Raw genomic sequence first — 19,159 nt, forward strand, 5'->3', positions numbered from 1 at the left:
CGCGATTGCGGTTTATCGTATCGCAACACTGCTGCTCGTGTTGGTCGAGATCCAATGACTGTTAGCAGAATATGAAATCGGTGGGTTCAGGAGGGTAATACGAAACACCGTGCTGGATCCCAATGGCCTCTTATCACTAGCAGTCGAGATGACAGGCATCTTATCCACATGGCTGTAACGGATCGTGCAGCCATGTCTCAAACCCTAAGTCAACAGAAGGGGACGTTTGCAAGACAACAACCATCTGCACCAACAGTTTGACGATGTTTGCAGCAGTATGGACTATCAGCTTGGAGACCATGGCTGTGGTTACTCTTGACGCTCCATCACACACAGGAGCACCTGCGATGGTGTACTCAATGACGAACCTGGGTGCATGAATGGCAAAAAGCCACATATTTATTTCGAATGAATCCAGGTTCTGTTTACAGCATCATGATGGTCACATCCGTGTTTGGCATCACCGCGGTGAACGCACATTGGAAGCGTGTATCCGTCATTGCCATACTGGCATATCACCCGGTGCGATGGCATGGTGTGCCATTGGTTACATGTCTGCCACCTCTTGTTTGCATTGACGGCACTTTGAACAGTCGACATTACATTTCAGATGTGTTACAACCCGTGGCTCTACCCTTCATTCAAACCCTGCGAAACCCTACATTTCAGCAGGATAATGCACGACCGCATGTTGCAGGTCCTGTACGGGCCTTTCTGGATACAGAAAATATTAGATTGCTGCCCTGGCCAGCACATTCTCCAGATCTCTCACCAACTGAAAACCGTCTGGTCAGTGGTGACCAAGCAACTGGGTCATCACAACACACCAGGCACTACTCTTGATGAACTGTGGTATTGTGTTGATGCTGCATGGGCAGCTGTACCTGTACATGCCATTCAAGCTCTGTTTGACTCGATGCCCAGGCGTATCAAGGCCGTTATTATGGCCAGAGGTGGTTGTTCTGGGTACTAATTTCTCAGGATCTATGCACCCAAATTGCATGAAAAAGTAATCACATGTCAGTTGTAGTATAATATATTTGTCCAATGAATACCCGTTTATCATCTGCTTTTCTTCTTGGTGTAGCAATTTTAATGGCCAGTAGTGTAGTTCACTGCATACTGAGTGTATATGCAAAGCCAATTTGTCCATTAGCGTATACCACTTTCAAACCCAGAAATGGATCGAGTCACAGGCAGTGAAAAACCATGAGTCAGCTGTGCTTTTTGGTCCAAATAACAAATCGAGACAGATCTGAGGTCGGGACACACACCACTGGGGAATACGCAATTGCTCTCCAAAAAGAGACAACATCAGGGAAGTTGAAATTCGGAGCAGAGACATTGTCGAACTGCGTTTGTGACCACAGTTCTGGGTTTCTGCTGTGGAAGGTGGACCTCCCTACTAGGAAAAAGGACATTGAAATCTGAATGCTTAGGGGAGCTGCAAATGTGTATAGCATAAATGAATGGCTGTTGCCAGCTGATCCTTACTGGAGGGACCCTAGCCTTCGTGGGTAGGCTGTTCACAGGGCTAGTTCAAAAGGCCCCTGTTGCAAGTCAGACCCCACAGTGGTTTACTGGGTCCAGTGACCTCAATGATGAGGGCGGCGTCGTACCTTATGTCAGACTCCCACAATGAAAGTGGGGGCAAGTCACAGAAGGGTACAGCAGTCTGCATCCCAGCTGGTGTTATGAGGCAGTGAAGTGTATTAAGGTGTAGCTAGCACTTTTGTTTTTCATCTGGCAAAGATGGGAAAGCCCTGTCAACTGGGCATCAAAGACCAGTATAAAAAAACGATGAGTTCTAGTTGTGGATGAACTGTATGACATTGACAAAAGTTCACAACAGTTAAGTCTTGGCGGCTGAAAACAAAAAGGTAGTTGAGGGCCCATGACTGCACCTTTTGAATGGCACCCTGCAATCAGCATTCAGCAACACCCACACTATTACAGCAGTAACAGTTAAAGCAAAAATCATCGGCATACAAGGACGGTGATACTGAAGACCCCACAGTTGCTGCTATACCACTGATGGCCATTAGAAAGAGAAGGGCACTCGATACAGAGCCAGAGAGGGACAATGAAACAGAGCCCTGTGGGAACCCATTCTCTTGGATATGGAAGATATTGTGGGAAGCACCAACTTGAACCCGGAATGTATGGTGCAACAGTTCTGGACAAAAATTTGAAGTGGGCCCTGGAGACCCTACTCATGCAAGTAGCAAAGGATGTGGTGTCATAAGCATTTTGTAGGTTAAAGTAAGGTGTGGACATTGATCAAAAATTGTTCAAATGACAGTCTGCAGGCAAAACAAATTATCAGCAGTAGAAAGACCTTAGCAAAAACTGCCCTGGGATGGGGCCAGATGGCCCTGAGACTAAAGAAGCCAACACTGCCATCTGCACACCATGTATTCAAGCAACTTACAGAGAACATTGGAAAGACTAATTGAGTGATGGCTGTCTATCACTAGGTGGTGCTTACCCAGTTTTAGCACTGGCTTTCTAGCCACTAAGATGGGAACTCACTCTTGCTCCAGATGTGGTTGGAGGTGGTAAGGAGATGATACTGACAATCCACCGAAAGGTGTTTGAGCATTTGGTTGTGAATGTGATCTGGCACTGGGGCTGTATCAGGGCAAACGGCTACAAAACTGAAGAATTCCCACTCACTGAATGCACTGAATGGAGAATTATATGGTTCCAGGTGGCATGTAGTGAACGAAGTGAATATACTCCACCTGCTGTTTGAGGATATGAAAGGCAGGTTGATAGTTCTCAGATACAGGTGTTCAAGCATAATGTAAGAATATGTGGAGGCAGCATCTGGGTCACTGATGAAGACAGCAACATTCAAGGAAATGCTACGTAAACCTGCTAGGAATTCGTATCCGCAGAGGCACCTAATCGTTTCCTAGACCTGCAAAGGTGGGGTACGTGATCCAATGATTGAAATGTACCGTTCCCAGTGGTCTTGTTTCTGTCATTTTATTAGGTGGCTGACACGGGCATGGAGCCATTTACAGACAATGAGGTGCTCCATCGATGGATGCCACTTATAGCATCGGATAGCCCACCTGCGATCTCTAATGGTGTCTGATTTCTGAGGTCCACCAAGATGCTGTTTTCCGACAGGGGGCTCTCTATGAATAGGAGATCACTAATTTGGCTGCTCATAGAATGGCGGTTGCTGTTGCTGCACTCTGGACAACTGCATCAATACCTCCGTATAGAAGTGAACTAAGAGTGACAGTGGAGGTGAAAGCATCCCTGAGAGCCCAGCTGGGAGGGTGCCCAGGAGAGTGACACAGAGAAGGGGAGTGACGCTGAAAGATGCACAGGAAGACGGAGTTGGTCACTACTACACAAGACATCGGTGGACTCTCCAGTGGATGGACAAGAGAAGACCAGGACTGCAAACAGAAAGATAAATAGCTAAGTAAGTTCCATGTGTCACACTAAAGCGTGCAGAGCTACCAGTATTCAAGAGACAAAGGGCGAGATCTGCCAGTAAGTTTTTGATGTCTTTACCAGAGCCAGTGGTGGGTTGGTTGGTTCAAAAGAGGGGGTAAGGGTCCAAAATGCTACGTCATCGGTCCCTTGTTCCAAATAAAACAATGCTACAAGAGTGAAAATAAAACAAGCAAGACTGACAACACAAAATGAACAGAAAGAAAAAATCACAAGAAAGACGGAAGGGCAACAAACACTTAAATGGAAAAAGTGAAGAAGAAAACCACGGAAATGCAAGAAAAAGGTAGAGGAGATTAAACCAACAAAACAGATTATCATCGCTGGCTGACCATGAGAATAAAAAGGAGAAGCCAGCCACTCTGCAACACATTAAAACCTTCACCCTAAAAGCACTAGGGTGGAGGATACAGAGGGACAAAGGACATGCGCTAAAATTTAGATCAAATGATAAAACCTACCCTCACGAATAAAACGTAAAACTATATTAGCCGATGAGGCATTGTCATATAAAATTAGTGGCAATGAGTCCAGTAACCGAAGATTTTATCGCACGGCAGTCATGGTGGGACAGTGCACCAGAATATGGGCCACTGTCAACTGGGTGTTGCATCGTCACCGAGGCAGGTCTTCACAGCACAGGAGGTAGCTGTAGGTCACCCAAAGATGGTCAATGCGGAGCCGGCAGTGAACCACAGAGTCCCTGCGAAAGGCCCACATGGAGGACTGCCATACAATCATAGTCTCATTAATGGCACGCAATTTGTTGTGCATACTGAGACTATACCTTTCCGTCACCCAAAGCAAAAAAACATGGCGACATAAAAACGAATGCAGGTCAGTAATTGGAATGTCAATCTCCATAACCAGTTTCCGTGTAGCTTGTTTGGCCAGCCTGTCAGCAAGTTCACTGCCTGGGATTCTGACTTGTCCTGGGGTCCACACAAACAACACTGAATGACCAGACCATTCCAGATCGACTCCTGGATGGTCGCTACCAAAGGATGATGAGGGTAGCACTGATCGATAACTTTTAGGCTGCTCAAGAAACAACTCCCGAGGGCATGAACGGATGTGCTCAAGAGCATGGGATATAGCCACCAGCTCTGCATGAAAACACTGCAGCTATTGGGCAAGGAATACTGTTCAGTATGTCCTCCATGAGCATATGTGAAGCCGACGTGATCATTAGCAGTCGAGCTGCCGGTGTAAATCACTTCATGGCCTCAGTACATGTCAAGAATCGAGACAGCGGAGAGCCGCGGGGTGAACTGAGTTCTTTGGACCATGTGTAAGGTCAGACGAAGCAGCCTAGGTGTACACCATGGAGATGTATGTGATTGGACCTTGAGTACAGGTGGTAAAAGGAAGGACTCCAGTTCAGATAGAAGGGATCAGACGCGAACTGCAACTGTAAGGCCTGACCTGGGCAGCCAATGCCGTGATTGGGAAAAGGAGACAGTAATTTGGATGCACAGGAGAACTACTAACGTGTGTAATGTAACTGGCAAGCAGTGGTGGACACCGGACCTGCAATGGAGGAACTCCAGCATCCGCAAGGACGCTAGTCACCGGACTTATCCTAAGAGCTCCCGCTGCTATTCGAACGCCAGTGGTGCACTGGGTTCAGTAAACACAACACTGAGGGTGCAGATGAACCATAAACCAGTCACCCATAGTCAAGGTGGGATTGAAGAAGGGCTCCATATAGCTGCAGCAGCGTACAGCAATCTGCACCCCATTTGGTGTTGCTCAGGCAGCGGAGGGCATTGAGGAGCTGCCAGCACTTCCGCTGAAGGTGACGAAGCCGAGTCAATCAGGCGTCGTAAACCAGTCCTAAAATCTATACAGCTCCACTACAGTGAGGGGATCTCCAGGAAGGTAACGTCCGGATTCCGGATGAATGGTACAATGCACACAGAAGTGCATAACACACAACTTTGTGGCCAAAAACTGAAAGCTGTGGGCTAGGGCAAATGACTATGACTTACGGATGGCTCCCTGTAGATGCAACTCAACAACACCAGTACTGGTGCAGCAGTACAGAGAGGGTGAGACAGACGGCCCTACAGCTGCTGCTAGACAATTAATGGCCACTAAAAATAGAGAGACTCAATACAGAGCCCTGCAGGACCCCATTCTCCTTGATATGGGGGGGGGGGGGGGGGGGCGGCGCTGTGGGAGACACCAACTTGGACGTGGAAAGCACGAAGCGACAGCAAATCCTGGATAAAAACCAGGAGCGGGCCTCAGATACCCCACCCCTATAATGGTTGGTTGGTTTGTGGGGGTTAAAGGGACCAGACTACTTAGGTCATCGGTCCCTTGTTCCACGACCATAATAATACACGAAGAAAAGTCCAACAAGCAATAAACACATAACGGAGATGACAAGGGACGACACAGTACAAGAAAGACATAGACGAAGACCAGAGAAAAGAGATTAAAAGACACACAGAGTGCGACGGTCAATGGCCGACCATGAAAATAAAACTGGAAAGGCCAACAACCAAGGGACACATTAAAACACCACAAACTAAAACCCCAGGCCAAAAGCCACAGTCGACACTAAAAAAAATTAAAAAGGGACTCTCATATTGAATGATAAAAACCCCCTGCTCGAATAAAACGGAGAACTAAGTCAGCCATAGTAGAGTCATCGGTTAAAAGAGCAGGGAGTGTATCAGGCAGCGCGAACGTCTGCCTGAGGGCAGTTAAAAGTGGGCAGTCTAGTAAGACGTGTACCACGGTCAGGGCCAATCCGCAGCGACAGAGAGGCGGGTCGTCACGGCACAAGAGATACGCGTGCGTGAGCCGGGTATGTCCTATGCGGAGCCGGCAGAGGACGACAGCGTCCTTGCGAGACCCCCGCATGGAGGAGCGCCACACACTGGTTGTCTCCTTGACTGCCCGAAGTTTGTTGGGAGAGGGCAGGGTGCGCCACTCATCACGCCAAGCAGCAAGGACCTTCTGCCGCAATACGGATCGGACGTCACTCTCTAAAAGACCGATCTCCATGGCCGGGGAACTGACCGCCTGTTTCGCCAGTTCGTCAACCCGCTCGTTACCCGGGATGCCGACGTGACCCGGGGACCAAACAAAGGTGACAGTGCGGCCGCAACGGACGAGAGTATGGAGGGACTCCTGGATGGCCAGCACCAGACGGGAACGAGGGAAACACTGGTCAAGAGCTCGTAAACCGCTCAGGGAGTCACTACAGATGACAAAGGACTCACCTGAGCGGGAGCGGAGAAACTCTAGGGCACGATAGATGGCAACCAACTCGGCAGTGTATACACTGGAGCCAGCTGCCAATGACCGTTGCTCACAATAATCCCGTAGAGTGAGAGCGTAACCAGTGTGACCAGAGACCACCGAACCGTCGGTGTAGGCCACCGCCGCGTTCGGAAACTCGGCCAGGATGGAAAAAAAGCGGCGGCGGAGGGCCTCCGGAGGCACTGAGACCTTTGGACCCTGTGCCAAGTCGAGCCGAAGGCACGGTCGGGGCACACTCCACGGGGGCAGACGGAGATTGGCCCGGAAAACAGGCGGCAGAGGAAAAAAAGTCAAGGCCACGGAGAAGGTCCCGGAGGCGAACCGCGATGGGACACCCTGACCGGGGCCGCCTGTCTGGAACATGGACGATCGAGCGCGGGAACAGGAGACGGTAGTTTGGATGCCCTGGCATGCTATAAACGTGCGCGGCATAGGCGGCCAGAAGGCGGTCACGCCGGAACCGCAATGGAGGGACGCCAGCCTCCACAAGTATGCTGTCGACGGGGCTTGTCCGGAACGCTCCCGTGGCGAGGCGGATCCCGCAGTGGTGTATGGGATCCAGCAATCGCAATGCTGAAGGCGAGGCAGAACCGTACGCCACACACCCATAATCAAGGCGGGACTGGATCAGCGCTTGATATAGGTGGAGGAGGGTGGACCGGTCGGCACCCCACCTGGTGTGGCTTAAGCAACGGAGAGCGTTTAAGTGCCGCCAGCATGTTTGCTTCAGCTGCCTAATATGGGGCAGCCAAGTCAACCGGGTATCGAACACCAGTCCCAAGAACCAATGCGTCGCGACCACAGCAAGAGGTTCACCGTCAAGGTAAAGGCGCGGCTCAGGGTGAACCGTGCGACGCCGGCAGAAATGCATAACGCAGGTCTTCGCGGCCGAAAACTGGAAGCCGTGCGCTACAGCCCATGACTGCGCCTTGCGGATGGCACCTTGCAGCTGCCGTTCAGCAGCGGCGATGCTACTGGAGCTGTAATATAGGCAGAAGTCATCCGCATATAAAGAAGCCGCGACGGACGACCCCACCGCCTCAACGAGCCCATTGATGGCAATTAAAAACAAGGACACACTGAGGACAGACCCCTGTGGGACCCCGTTCTCCTGGACCCGGGAGGAACTATGCGATGCAGCTACTTGCACGCGGAAGGAACGATACGAAAGAAAATTCTGAATAAAAATCGGGAGCGGGCCCCTAAGGCCCCACCCATGAAGTGTGGCCAGGATGTGATGGCGCCAAGTCGTATCGTATGCCTTCCGCATGTCGAAGAAGACGGCAACCAGATGTTGGCGGCGCGCAAAGGCTGTACGGATGGCAGACTCCAGGGAGACCAGATTATCGACGGCAGAGCGGCCTTTACGGAACCCACCCTGAGACGGAGCCAGAAGGCCCCGAGACTCGAGGAGCCAACTCAACCTCCGGCTCACCATACGTTCCAGCAACTTGCAAGGAACGTTGGTGAGGCTTATGGGGCGATAGCTGTCCACCTCCAGCGGGTTCTTGCCAGGTTTCAATACGGGGAGGACTATGCTTTCCCGCCATTGAGACGGGAAAACACCCTCGATCCAGACGCGATTGAAAAGATCTAGGAGGCGTCGCTGGCAAGGCACTGAGAGGTGTTTCAGCATCTGGCTGTGAATGCGGTCTGGTCCAGGAGCCGTATCAGGGCAAGCAGAAAGTGCGCTCTCGAATTCCCATTCGCTGAAAGGAGCATTGTACGACTCCGCGTGGCGCGTGTGAAAGGAAAGCCTCCGACTTTCCAACCGCTCTTTCCGGGAGCGGAAGGCCAACGGGTAGTTCGTTGACGCGGAACACTGAGCAAAATGCTCTGCTAACCGGTCCGCAATCGTGTCGGAGTCGGTGCACACTGCTCCATTCAGCGAAAGCCCAGGGACAGAGACAGGTGGCCGATAGCCTTGGAGTCGCCGAATCTTGGCCCAAACCTGCGATGCAGAGGTACGGACGCCAATGGTGGAAACATAACGTTCCCAGCACTCCTGCTTCCGTTGGCGAATAAGGCGTCGGGCTCGGGCGCGGAACTGTTTAAAAGCAATGAGGGTCTCCAACGACGGGTGCCGCTTATGGCGCTGAAGAGCCCGCCGACGGTCTCGAATCGCCTCTGCGATCTCGGGCGACCACCACGGCACAGTCCTCCGCCGAGGTGACCCGGATGTACAGGGAATCGCAGATGCCGCCGCAGAAACGATGCCGGTGGTGACCGACTGAACCACCGCATCAATCGGATCAGTGGAAGGAGGTGCGATCACTGCGACAGATGTAAATAAGTCCCAATCAGCCTTATTCAGAGCCCATCTGGAGGGGCGTTCAGAATAGTGCCGCTGTGGCAGTGACAGAAAGATGGGGAAATGGTCACTACCACATAAGTCGTCATGGACCCTCCAGTGGATGGATGGTGAAAGTCCGGGGCTGCAAATAGAAAGGTCAATGGCCGAAAACGAGCCATGGACCGCACTAAAGTGGGTCGCCACTCCCGTGTTTAAAAGGCAGAGGTCAAGCTGTGACAGAAGAGTCTCGACATCTCTGCCCCGGCCAGTAATTTCGGCGCTACCCCACAAGGGGTTATGGGCGTTAAAGTCGCCCAGCAACACAAAGGGAGGCGGCAGTTGTCCTATCAATGCAGCCAACACATGACGAGAGACATCACCATCCGGCGGAAGGTACAAACTGCAGACAGTAATAGGCTGAGGCGTCCACATCCTTACAGCGACAGCCTCTAAGGGTGTATGAAGAGGCACACACTCGCTGTAGATAGAGTTAAGGACGTAGACGCAGACTCCACCAGACACCCTCTCATAAGCTGCCCGGTTCTTATAATAACCCCGATACCCTCGTAGGGCAGGGGTCCGCATTGCCGGAAACCACGTTTCCTGGAGGGCAATGCAGAAGAAAGGGTGACTGCTGACGAGTTGGCGGAGCTCAGCAAGGTGGTGGAAAAAACCGCTGCAGTTCCACTGGAGAATCACTTTGTCCATGGGCGAAATAGGCGTGAAGGGACCGAGGAGGCAGATCACGTCACTGGGTCACCTGCTGTCACCAATCGAGGACCAGTACAATCGGCGTCCTTGGCGTCTGAGGGTATGGCGAGATCCAGGTCCTCAGCGGACGCCAGGATCTCCACCTCATCCTCAGACGCAGAGCCTGTATGGAGCGGTGGGGTGGATGCCACCGCGCGTTCCTTGGTCTTAGAGGCCTTCTTCTTCTTCGTCTTCTCTCTCTGCTCCTTGGGCTTCACTGGCTGGGAGGGCTTCACCGAGTCAGTCTCCGGGACGGAGGAGGAGCGGGAAGCCCTGCGACCAGCCGCTGGCCTGCTTTTCAGCCATTGGCTGACGTCACCCTTCCCAGAGGTGGAAACCTGGGAAGGGAGGGACCCGAGGGATCCCTTGCGAGAGAGAGTCGCCGAAGAAGTCGGACGCTTCCCCGGCTTAGAGTTGGGGACTTGTGTCCCCGATGGTTGGGGGGTCGTTGCTCCTGAGGTAGGTGGTGCAGGAGCAACAGATGGGGAAGTGCCCCCCACCATCAAGGGGGCAGGTGTAGTATTCCGGCTCAGAGTGTTCAGTGGAATCGGTGCAGCAGATGACAAAACTACTGTTTTGGCAGCGGTGGCATAGGAGCTGGTCAGAGCCACAGGATGTAGCCTCTCGTATTTCCGCTTAGCCTCAGTATAGGTCATGCGGTCCAGGGCCTTATATTCCATGATCCTTCGTTCTTTCAGTAGAACCTTGCAGTCTGGCGAGCAAGGGGAATGGTGTTCGCCGCAGTTCACACAGATGGGAGGCGGCGCACATGCAGTATTAGGATGTGAAGGGCGTCCACAATCTCTGCACGTCATGCTGGAAGTACACCGAGATGACATGTGGCCGAACTTCCAGCATTTGAAACACCTCATCGGAGGAGGGATATAGGGCTTCACATCACATCGGTAGACCATCACCTTGACCTTTTCGGGTAGGACGTCACCCTCGAAGGCCAAGATGAAGGCACCGGTGGCTACCTGATTATCCCTCGGACCCCGATGGACGCGCCGGACGAAGTGTACACCCCGCCGTTCTAAATTGGCGCGTAGCTCGTCGTCTGACTGCAAGAGTAGGTCCCTATGGAATATAATGCCCTGGACCATGTTGAGACTCTTATGGGGTGTGATCGTGACGGAAACATCCCCCAACTTGTCACAAGCGAGTAACCGCCGTGACTGTGCAGAGGATGCCGTTTTGATCAATACTGCCCCAGAGCGCATTTTGGACAAGCCCTCCACCTCCCCAAACTTGTCCTCCAAGTGCTCGACAAAAAACTGAGGCTTGGTCGCCATAAACGATTCCCCATCGACTCGTGTACAGACTAAATAGCGAGGTGAATAAGGTTCGCTGCCAACCGTAGCCTTTCGTTCCTCCCATGGTGTGGCCAGGGAGGGGAACGATTGTGGATCATATGCCTGAGCGTTGTATTGAGGCCGAGAACGCTTAGAGACTGCTGGCGGCTGGCCGCCAGCAAGAGATGATGTACCACGCTTCATCGCTGGTCATCCGCCCTGATGCCACCTACTCCGACCAAGGGCCCTCCCCACGGGCGCCACCCAGCCTCAGCAACGACCACCTGGCGGGATGGCCATTGCCGGGAGTCCCGATGCCCCAAGGAGACAGGCATCTACTCCTTGGCATACGCGGGGAGTTAACGGCGCAGGCATCAGTAGAGCGATCCCTGTGTTGTCAGGGGGCTACAACCGACAGGGTACATGGCGGCCCCACCACAACGGACTGGCTACCGTGCTGGATTTCAGGTGAAATGTAGTCCATGATCGTCATTGGCGCATAAAGCGACACAGCAGAGCAGACTGCAAAAACCGCACCCAAGAACAAAGCCACGCCCTAGAGATGGTGAGTGGGCGGGACAGCTATGCGACGACGACCAACCAAGCTAGAGATGGTAATGAGCGATGGACACATTGAACCTTGTAAGGCGCCCTTCCCCAATCAGCTCGCTCTTCGGAAGAATTTAGAAGATGGAGGTCAAACCCGGTAGGGGACCATCACATAAGGCCGAAACGTTTGAGACTCCTTTTAGTCGCCTCTTACGACAGGCAGGAATACCGTGGGCCTATTCTTACCCCCGAACCCACAGGGGGGACCCCTATAATGGACCAAGGAAAAGGTGTCGTCACATGGTGACATATGCTTTTCATAAATAAAAAAGATGGCAACAAGGTGTTGGAATCTTAAAAAGGCTGTTTGGACAGCAGACTCGAGGGACAAGATTATCAGTGGTAGAACAACCCAGGCAGCAGCCGTCCTGGCACAGAGCCAGTAGGCCATACGACTCTAGGACCCAACCGAACTGCTGACACACCATACATTCCAGCAGCTTACAAATAACATTGGTGAGGCTGGTGGGCCAATAGCTATCTACATCAAGCAGGTTTTTGTCGGGTTTGAGCACTGATATGATGGTGCTCTCCCGCCAGTGTGATGGAAAGACGTCATCACACCAGATCCCGTTGAAGATTGTGAGGAGATGTCACTTGTTGTCAGATGAGAGATGTTTAATCACCTGACTGTCAATCCAATCAGATCCAGGAGCTGTGTCAGGGCAATGTGCAAGGGCACTGAGGAGCTCCCACTCTGTAAATAGGGCGCTATAGGGTTCATTGTGACGTGTACTGAATGAGAGGACTCTCTTCTATCCGCTGTTTGAGAGTGCAAAAGGCTGGGGGGGTGGGGTGTAATTCACTGATTAAGAGGTGTTCAGCAAAGTGCTCGGCAATCACATTTGCGTCTGTAGATAACATGCCATTTATGTTAACACCAGGACATCTGTTGGGGTTTGATACCCAAAAACTTATTTGATCTTTGCTCAGACTTGGCAAGGTGATGTGTGGCACCCAATGGTCCACACATACCTCTCCCAACACTCCCGTTTACGCCTTTTGATACGCTGGCGTACGCGGGGACTTTAAAGACTATGAAGTGCTCCAGGGAAGGATGCCACATATGCCGCTGTAGAGCTCGCCAATGCTCCTTAGTTGTCTCAGCGACTTCAGGCGACCACCAAGGGCCTGTCTTTTGTTGGGGGCACCCTAAAGAATGAGAGATCGCATTTTCCACTGCAGTAACAAGTGTTGTAGTTACCTGCTCAACCACCACATCGATGTTACATGTGGGGGTGATTCAACAGTGGCAGCAGAGATGAAAGTTTCCCACTCAGCCTTGTTTAAAGACTATCTGGGCAGGCGTCCGTGGGCCTGACGCCGGGGCAGTGACAGGAAGATAGGGAAGCGGTCACTACCACACAGGCCGTCATGTGCTCTCCAGTGGATAGATGGGAGATGGCCAGGACTCCAAACCAAGAGATCCATGGCCCAATTTAAAGGCCAAAGTCGAGTTGTGACATTATGTTTTCGACATCTTTGCCTCGGCCAGTAATAACTCTGCTACCCTCCAATGAGCGTTTAAAATCTCTCAAAAGTAGGAAAGGTTTAGGGAGTTGGTCAATCAGTGCAGCCAATGCGTTCAGGGGTACTGCACCATCTGGAGAAATACATTGCAGACAGTTATTTCCTGCATCGACCAAATCCTGACAGCCATGGCTTCAAGAGGGGATTGAAGGGGCACAGGTTCACTGCATACTGAGTTCAGGACATACACGCAAACTCCACCTGAAACACTATTATAGTTGCTACGGTTCCTGTAATATCCCTTATAGCCATGGAGGGCAAGGGTCCACATTGCCAAGAACCAGGTTTCCTGGAGGGCAAAGCAGAAAACAGGTGTAAAGCTTAACAGCTGCTGTAGCTCAGCTAGGCGGTGGAAAAAACCGCCGCTATTCCACAGGAGGATGACGTTATCATGAGGCTAGGAAGTCATGAAGAGCGCAAGAAGGCAGGTTATGCCTCAGGGTCATTTGCTGCCTCCGAGTGAGTATTTGTAGCCATGTCTTTGGTGGACAAGCCATCAGTGAGATCCAGATCCCCACAGGACACTAAGATCCCTACTGCATCCACAGATACAGAATTGATAGGAAGTGTTGGTGTTAGGGCCACCAGAGGGTCCTGTTTCTTAGCAGACTACTACTTAGTTTGTTTGCTCTCTTGCTTCTCTTTAGGGGCTTACTGGGAAGATTTCTCCGAAGCAGCTTCAGGCACAGAGCACGACCATGAAGCTCTTCGTCCATCAGCTTTTGGCTCCTATAGCCACTGGTGAGTGTCCGTCATGGCATTAGTGGAGACCTTGGAAGATAGGGCCTCAAGGGACCCTTCTGCACGAAAGGGGCCGGAGGAAGCTGTTGCTTCTCTGGCAGGGTGAAGGGGACCAATGTCCCCCTGTGTTTGGTGGGGCCTTGCTCCCGAAACAGGTGTTTTGGGAGCAAACAGAGGAAGATTTTCCCTTGCCACCAAGGGGTGGATGTATTCTGGTGGCCTGAAGGGCCCACTGTTCATGGCACAGAGCGAGAAACCACTGGCACTTGGGATGACGATGTGATGTGGCTGCAGTGTACGTCAACGTCAACCGAATTGGGTGTAATCTTTCTAATTTATGTTTAGCCTCTGTGTAAGTCAACCGGTCCAGGGTCTTTTACTCAATGATTTTCCAATCCTTTAGGAGTACTGAGAAGTCTGGCGAGCTGAGGGAGTGGTGCTCTCCACAGTTGATGCAAGTTGGAGGTGGCACACATGGAGTATCTGGGTGCAGCGGACGTCCGCAGTCTAGACATGTGGCAATGGAAGTGTAGCTGAAAGGCATGTGCCTGACCTTCCAGCACTTAAAGCACCGCATAGGGGGAGGGATGTATTGTTTAATGTCACAGTGGTAAGCCATCACCTTGACCTTTTCAGGCAATGAATCACCCTCAAAGGCCAAGCTGAAGACACCAGTAGCAACCCTGTTGTCTTTGGGTCCCCTGTAAACGTGCCGGATGAAATGAACACCTCGCCATTCTAAATTGGCGTGGAGCTCATCGTCAGTCTGCAAGAGGATGTCACCATGGAAATTAACCCCCTGGACCATGTTGAGGTTTTTACGGGGAGTGACTGAAACAGGGATATCACCCAGCTTGTCACAGGTGATTAACACTCGGGATTGGGCTGGGGATGCTGTCTGAATCAAGACTGCATAATTTCGCATGTTGGACAGTGCTGTTACTTCTCCAAACTTATCCTCAAGGTGTTCAATGAAAAATTGAGGCTTCATCAGGAGAAAAGAGTCCCCATCGATTCTGCTACAGACTAAAAACCGAGGTGAATACGGCTCACTCTGTTCTGTAGTTTTACGTTCCTCTCATGGTGTAGTGAGAGAGGGAAATGATTTAGGGTCACACCTATAGGCATTGTATTCTATCTTGCCCTTCTTAGAGACTGCTGATGTCATACAGTCACCAGCAAGAGATGACTTAGTCCGCTTCATTGTGGGTCATCCACAGTGATGCCACGCACTCCGATCAGGGACTCTCCCCACGGGCACCATCCAGCCACAGCAAGAGCCAACTGGCATGATGGAAATTAGTCCTGATGGCCCAGGAAGACAGGCAAACATCTACTCCTTGGCATAAGTGGGAGGTTTACAGCTCAGGCATCAGCAGTGCAATCCCTGTGTTGCCATGGGGCTATCACCAAATGGGTACTCGACGGCCACACCACAACGGACTGGCTACCATGCTGGATATTGGGTGCAGAGAAAACCAATATTGTCATGGGGACGAAAGAGGACAGGAGACAAATAGTTGAATTGCAGGTGGAGATGCAAAGCCATGACAAGAGATTCAGGGGATTGAATCTAAGGGCACTCGTGCACCACGTAAGGCATCCTTCCCCATATGGCCTGCACTTCTGTAAAATTTTTAAAGTAACAGGTCAAACCACAGAATGGGACCTGAACTCATAGGGCCGAAAAGTGAGAGAATCCTTTTAGTACCCGCTTACAACAGGCAGGAATACCTCAGGCCGATTCTAACCCTTGGACCCACAGGGAGGGAAGGGGGGGGGGGGGGCACTGATCGTGTCTCCATCCCACAAACACTACTGAGCATTTAAGTCCTTCACGATTAGGAATGGTGAGGAGAGACAAGAAATCAATGCAGAGAATACATTCTGAGGCACTTAAACATCAGGAGGGAGATAAACATCACAAATGCTAAAATCCTGAGATGTGTTTATCTGAACAGCCACAGCCTCCAAACCTGTATTAACAGGCATAACTTCATTGTATACAGAGTCCAGAACATACATGCACTCTCCACCTGACACTGTATTATTGTCAGTGCGATTCTTAAAATTTCCCCAGTAGCCACAAATGGCAGGGGTCAAAATTGCTGAGAATCAGGTTTCTTAAAGAGCACTACAGAAATCGGGGAGGAGCTTAAGAGATGCCATAGTTCAGCCAGGTGGTAAAAAAAACCCTACAATTACACTGGAGAATTCATGCTGCCAATATACTGTGAGTGTGTGAAGGGACCAAGGAGCAGGTTATGTCTCATGGTTACCTGCTGTCACCAGTTGAGAGTTTATGGTATGAACATAGGTTCAGAGACACACTGCGCAATGAGATCTGGAGCCTTAAGGTCCACTGGGATCTCATCTCAGCCACGGAAGTGGAACATGTGGGATTTGGTGGCGTAGGGGCCATCAGAATCTCCTTCGTCTTGCACGACTTATTTTTATCTTTCTTCTCCTTGGAGGTTTAGATGACTGGGAGGGCTTCTCTGAATTTGTTTCAGGGACTAAGGAAGATTGCAAAGCCCTCCAACTAGCAGCCTATGTCACCTTCAGCCGACTGGCAGAAACCTTGGAAAAGAGTCACCAGGCACTGTTCTCTGATATGAGAAGCCGGCTGTGGGATGGGGATCAACATTACCAGCATGTGGGGAGCCTTTGCTCAAAGTAGGTGTGGGTAAAGCAACATTTATGTCCTAACCAACATGGCAACTACAACTTGATATTGGTTGCAATTTTCTCGAACAGGCTAAGCTACTACAGATCACTGTCACTGCAACCAGGTTTCCTGTTTTCACATTTGTGATACGCACCAAAATATGATATTCAGCAGCCATAAACATCACATCACTGGTGAAAGCCGACCACTAGTAACACATTCTTCTTGACCCAATGAACAGAATGATGTAAAATGAAACACAAAAAACAAATGAAGAGAATTTGGATTGACAATAAAAATGATAAATTAATTCAAGTGCACCCCACTGTTGGGCATATCGAACGACCATCTGGTAACTGCCTCAGAAACACTTTATGTGTATGTTCACAAAGATTATCACATTGGCTAAACACTTACACAAAACATAATAGCTTCTTATTTATCCAGATTCAAGACGACTTTTCTTCGCAGTTGCATTCGTATTTATGAAGTAAAAGAACAATTATTTATTAAAATTGACGGATTATATAAATTTACATAGACAGTTAAATGGTTCTACAAATTGCTTCCCAAATTACATAATATGGTGACAATTTTTAAACCCTTACATACCTGACGAGTTACTGCAATTTCTTCATACTGTTCATAACCAATAGGGCTGCTTTTGCTATCACGGTTGTCAAAAATGACGGATACACTAGCTTTCGAGACACCAGCTTGGCCATTTTTATACACAAGTTCTTGAAGTGAAGTGGCGCGCACCTACAGAAGAAAAACACAAGCTTATTCGTTACGGTTTAGAACTGCATAACACACAGGACTATAAATTCTGGGTTAATATTAAACGAAAGTTGTTAAGATGCAGCTGACGTACTACACTACATGGAAGCACTATAGAAGTGAGTTATTGCCTGGAACCACTTTTCGATAATGCCTGATTTTGTTCTTTACATTATTCCGAACTGTAGAAACATTCATAGGTACATAAATATACTAAGGAAGTACTCAGCTATCAGCTTCAAACTTCAAAATGGGCAAACTAGAGCGTCACACAAGTGCAAAACGAATAAATGACGGCAATACTTACGTTAGTTAAATTAGAAATGCCAAGAACAAAACAAATGGCATCAAGTATGTTAGATTTCCCACTTCCATTGAGTCCGGTAATCGCGTTAAACAAAGGATCAAAACCATGTATTTCTGTTCTTTTCCCATAGGACTTGAAACCATCCAGAATTATTGACTTAACATACATTATGGCAACAGAATGATACACAGCACACCACTATTTACACTATTTCTTTCATAAAAGCAGACAGTTAACGACCTTAGCGCCAAAACTTTATTTCATATTCATAGTGACACCAAAGATCACCAAACCACCTTTCAGCTTGTGTTTACAACCGATGGCGCGAATATGGCGCGAACGCATGAAATCGATAATCGAGAGGCAGTGGCCAGAGTTACTAAACACCGCAGACAATGTGTGTCTGTGTCAAAAATCACGGAGTGAATTTCATGGAGGTAAGAATAAATGTTTTATACCTACACGGTTCATTGCTGGCAATTGGAAGTCCTGGAAGTTTATCAGTCCGTCATCTCGCTTTCGTATTGGGTGATTTTTAGTCTTCCATACTTCTTGTATGTATTGCACTCTTTGAATTGCACTGTGAATATGTTGCTCTTATGTATGTCCACACGATTCCTGTTTCTTCGAGGGCAACCGCAGGCGCACGGGAATAAAAAGGCATCCACAAAACTTTGCGGAAAGAACACATGTACGCATGGACGCTCTTCTGTCGACACATTGCCTCATTGCGCAAGTCGTCTGCTATGGATCCTCTTCTTTCTTCGAATCCTTTGCTGCGTTTATTGTGACAGACAAAAAACTCCAAAGCATCTGTAGGAAAGAAATATTTAAGTAACAGAGGTAAGAGAAATCGAGAAATATGAAAGTGACGACAACGGTTTGTTTTCAGGACGAGGTCACAGAGAGATTTTAGATTTTCTGCTTGAAATTTCAGAGATAGATCTGGCAGTTACATTTCGTAGTTAGTAAACAGCGACTTCTATATCAGTTTAAACTATTTATTTCGCATTTCGATACAGAGCATTTCAGTGATTATTCCTGAAACTGAGAAATACTTTAAGGAGGTTCTTTTGCGTTATGTGAAGGCTAATTAACTTTAAAATGCGTCATATGTATTTTAGCTAATAAAAATTATTTCTGACCGTTATATATATAATTAGCATCTTTCATTACTATCTGTAGTTGTTTGTTTAGAAGCTACACATACACCATCGTTTATTCCGCTCAGACGTCAGTTCGTCAGCTGTCTAACTGTTGCCATAGCATACACTATTCGTATGCACATTTTATAAATTTCTACCTTATTCTTCCCTGTATGCCTGCTTCGAAACTTACATTATCTTATTCTTTGCAATAATGTGAACGAAGAACTTTTATCAAATATTTGGCACTCAGGGCATCACATCTCAAATTTTTATTCAAATAATCTTTAAAAA

At 49.4% G+C, this 19,159-nt stretch overlaps 1 protein-coding gene across 1 annotated transcript in view; it reads right to left on the bottom strand.

Annotated features, from left to right (window-relative positions):
- The window catches only part of LOC126272282 (structural maintenance of chromosomes protein 2), a 131,033-nt gene extending 112,945 nt beyond the window's left edge, over positions 1–18,088 (bottom strand). Inside the window, exons 1-2 of the mRNA XM_049975040.1 lie at positions 17,721–18,088; positions 17,246–17,395 (exon numbers count right to left, since the gene is read on the bottom strand). Coding sequence (XP_049830997.1) covers positions 17,246–17,395; positions 17,721–17,888 — 318 coding nt within the window. The 5' untranslated portion in view covers positions 17,889–18,088. The remainder of the gene's footprint in view (positions 1–17,245; positions 17,396–17,720) is intronic.
- Between the last annotated feature and the right edge of the window lie 1,071 nt (positions 18,089–19,159).

This window comes from Schistocerca gregaria, chromosome 5 (assembly GCF_023897955.1).
Source record: "Schistocerca gregaria isolate iqSchGreg1 chromosome 5, iqSchGreg1.2, whole genome shotgun sequence".
Taxonomy (NCBI): Eukaryota; Metazoa; Arthropoda; class Insecta; order Orthoptera; family Acrididae; genus Schistocerca; species Schistocerca gregaria.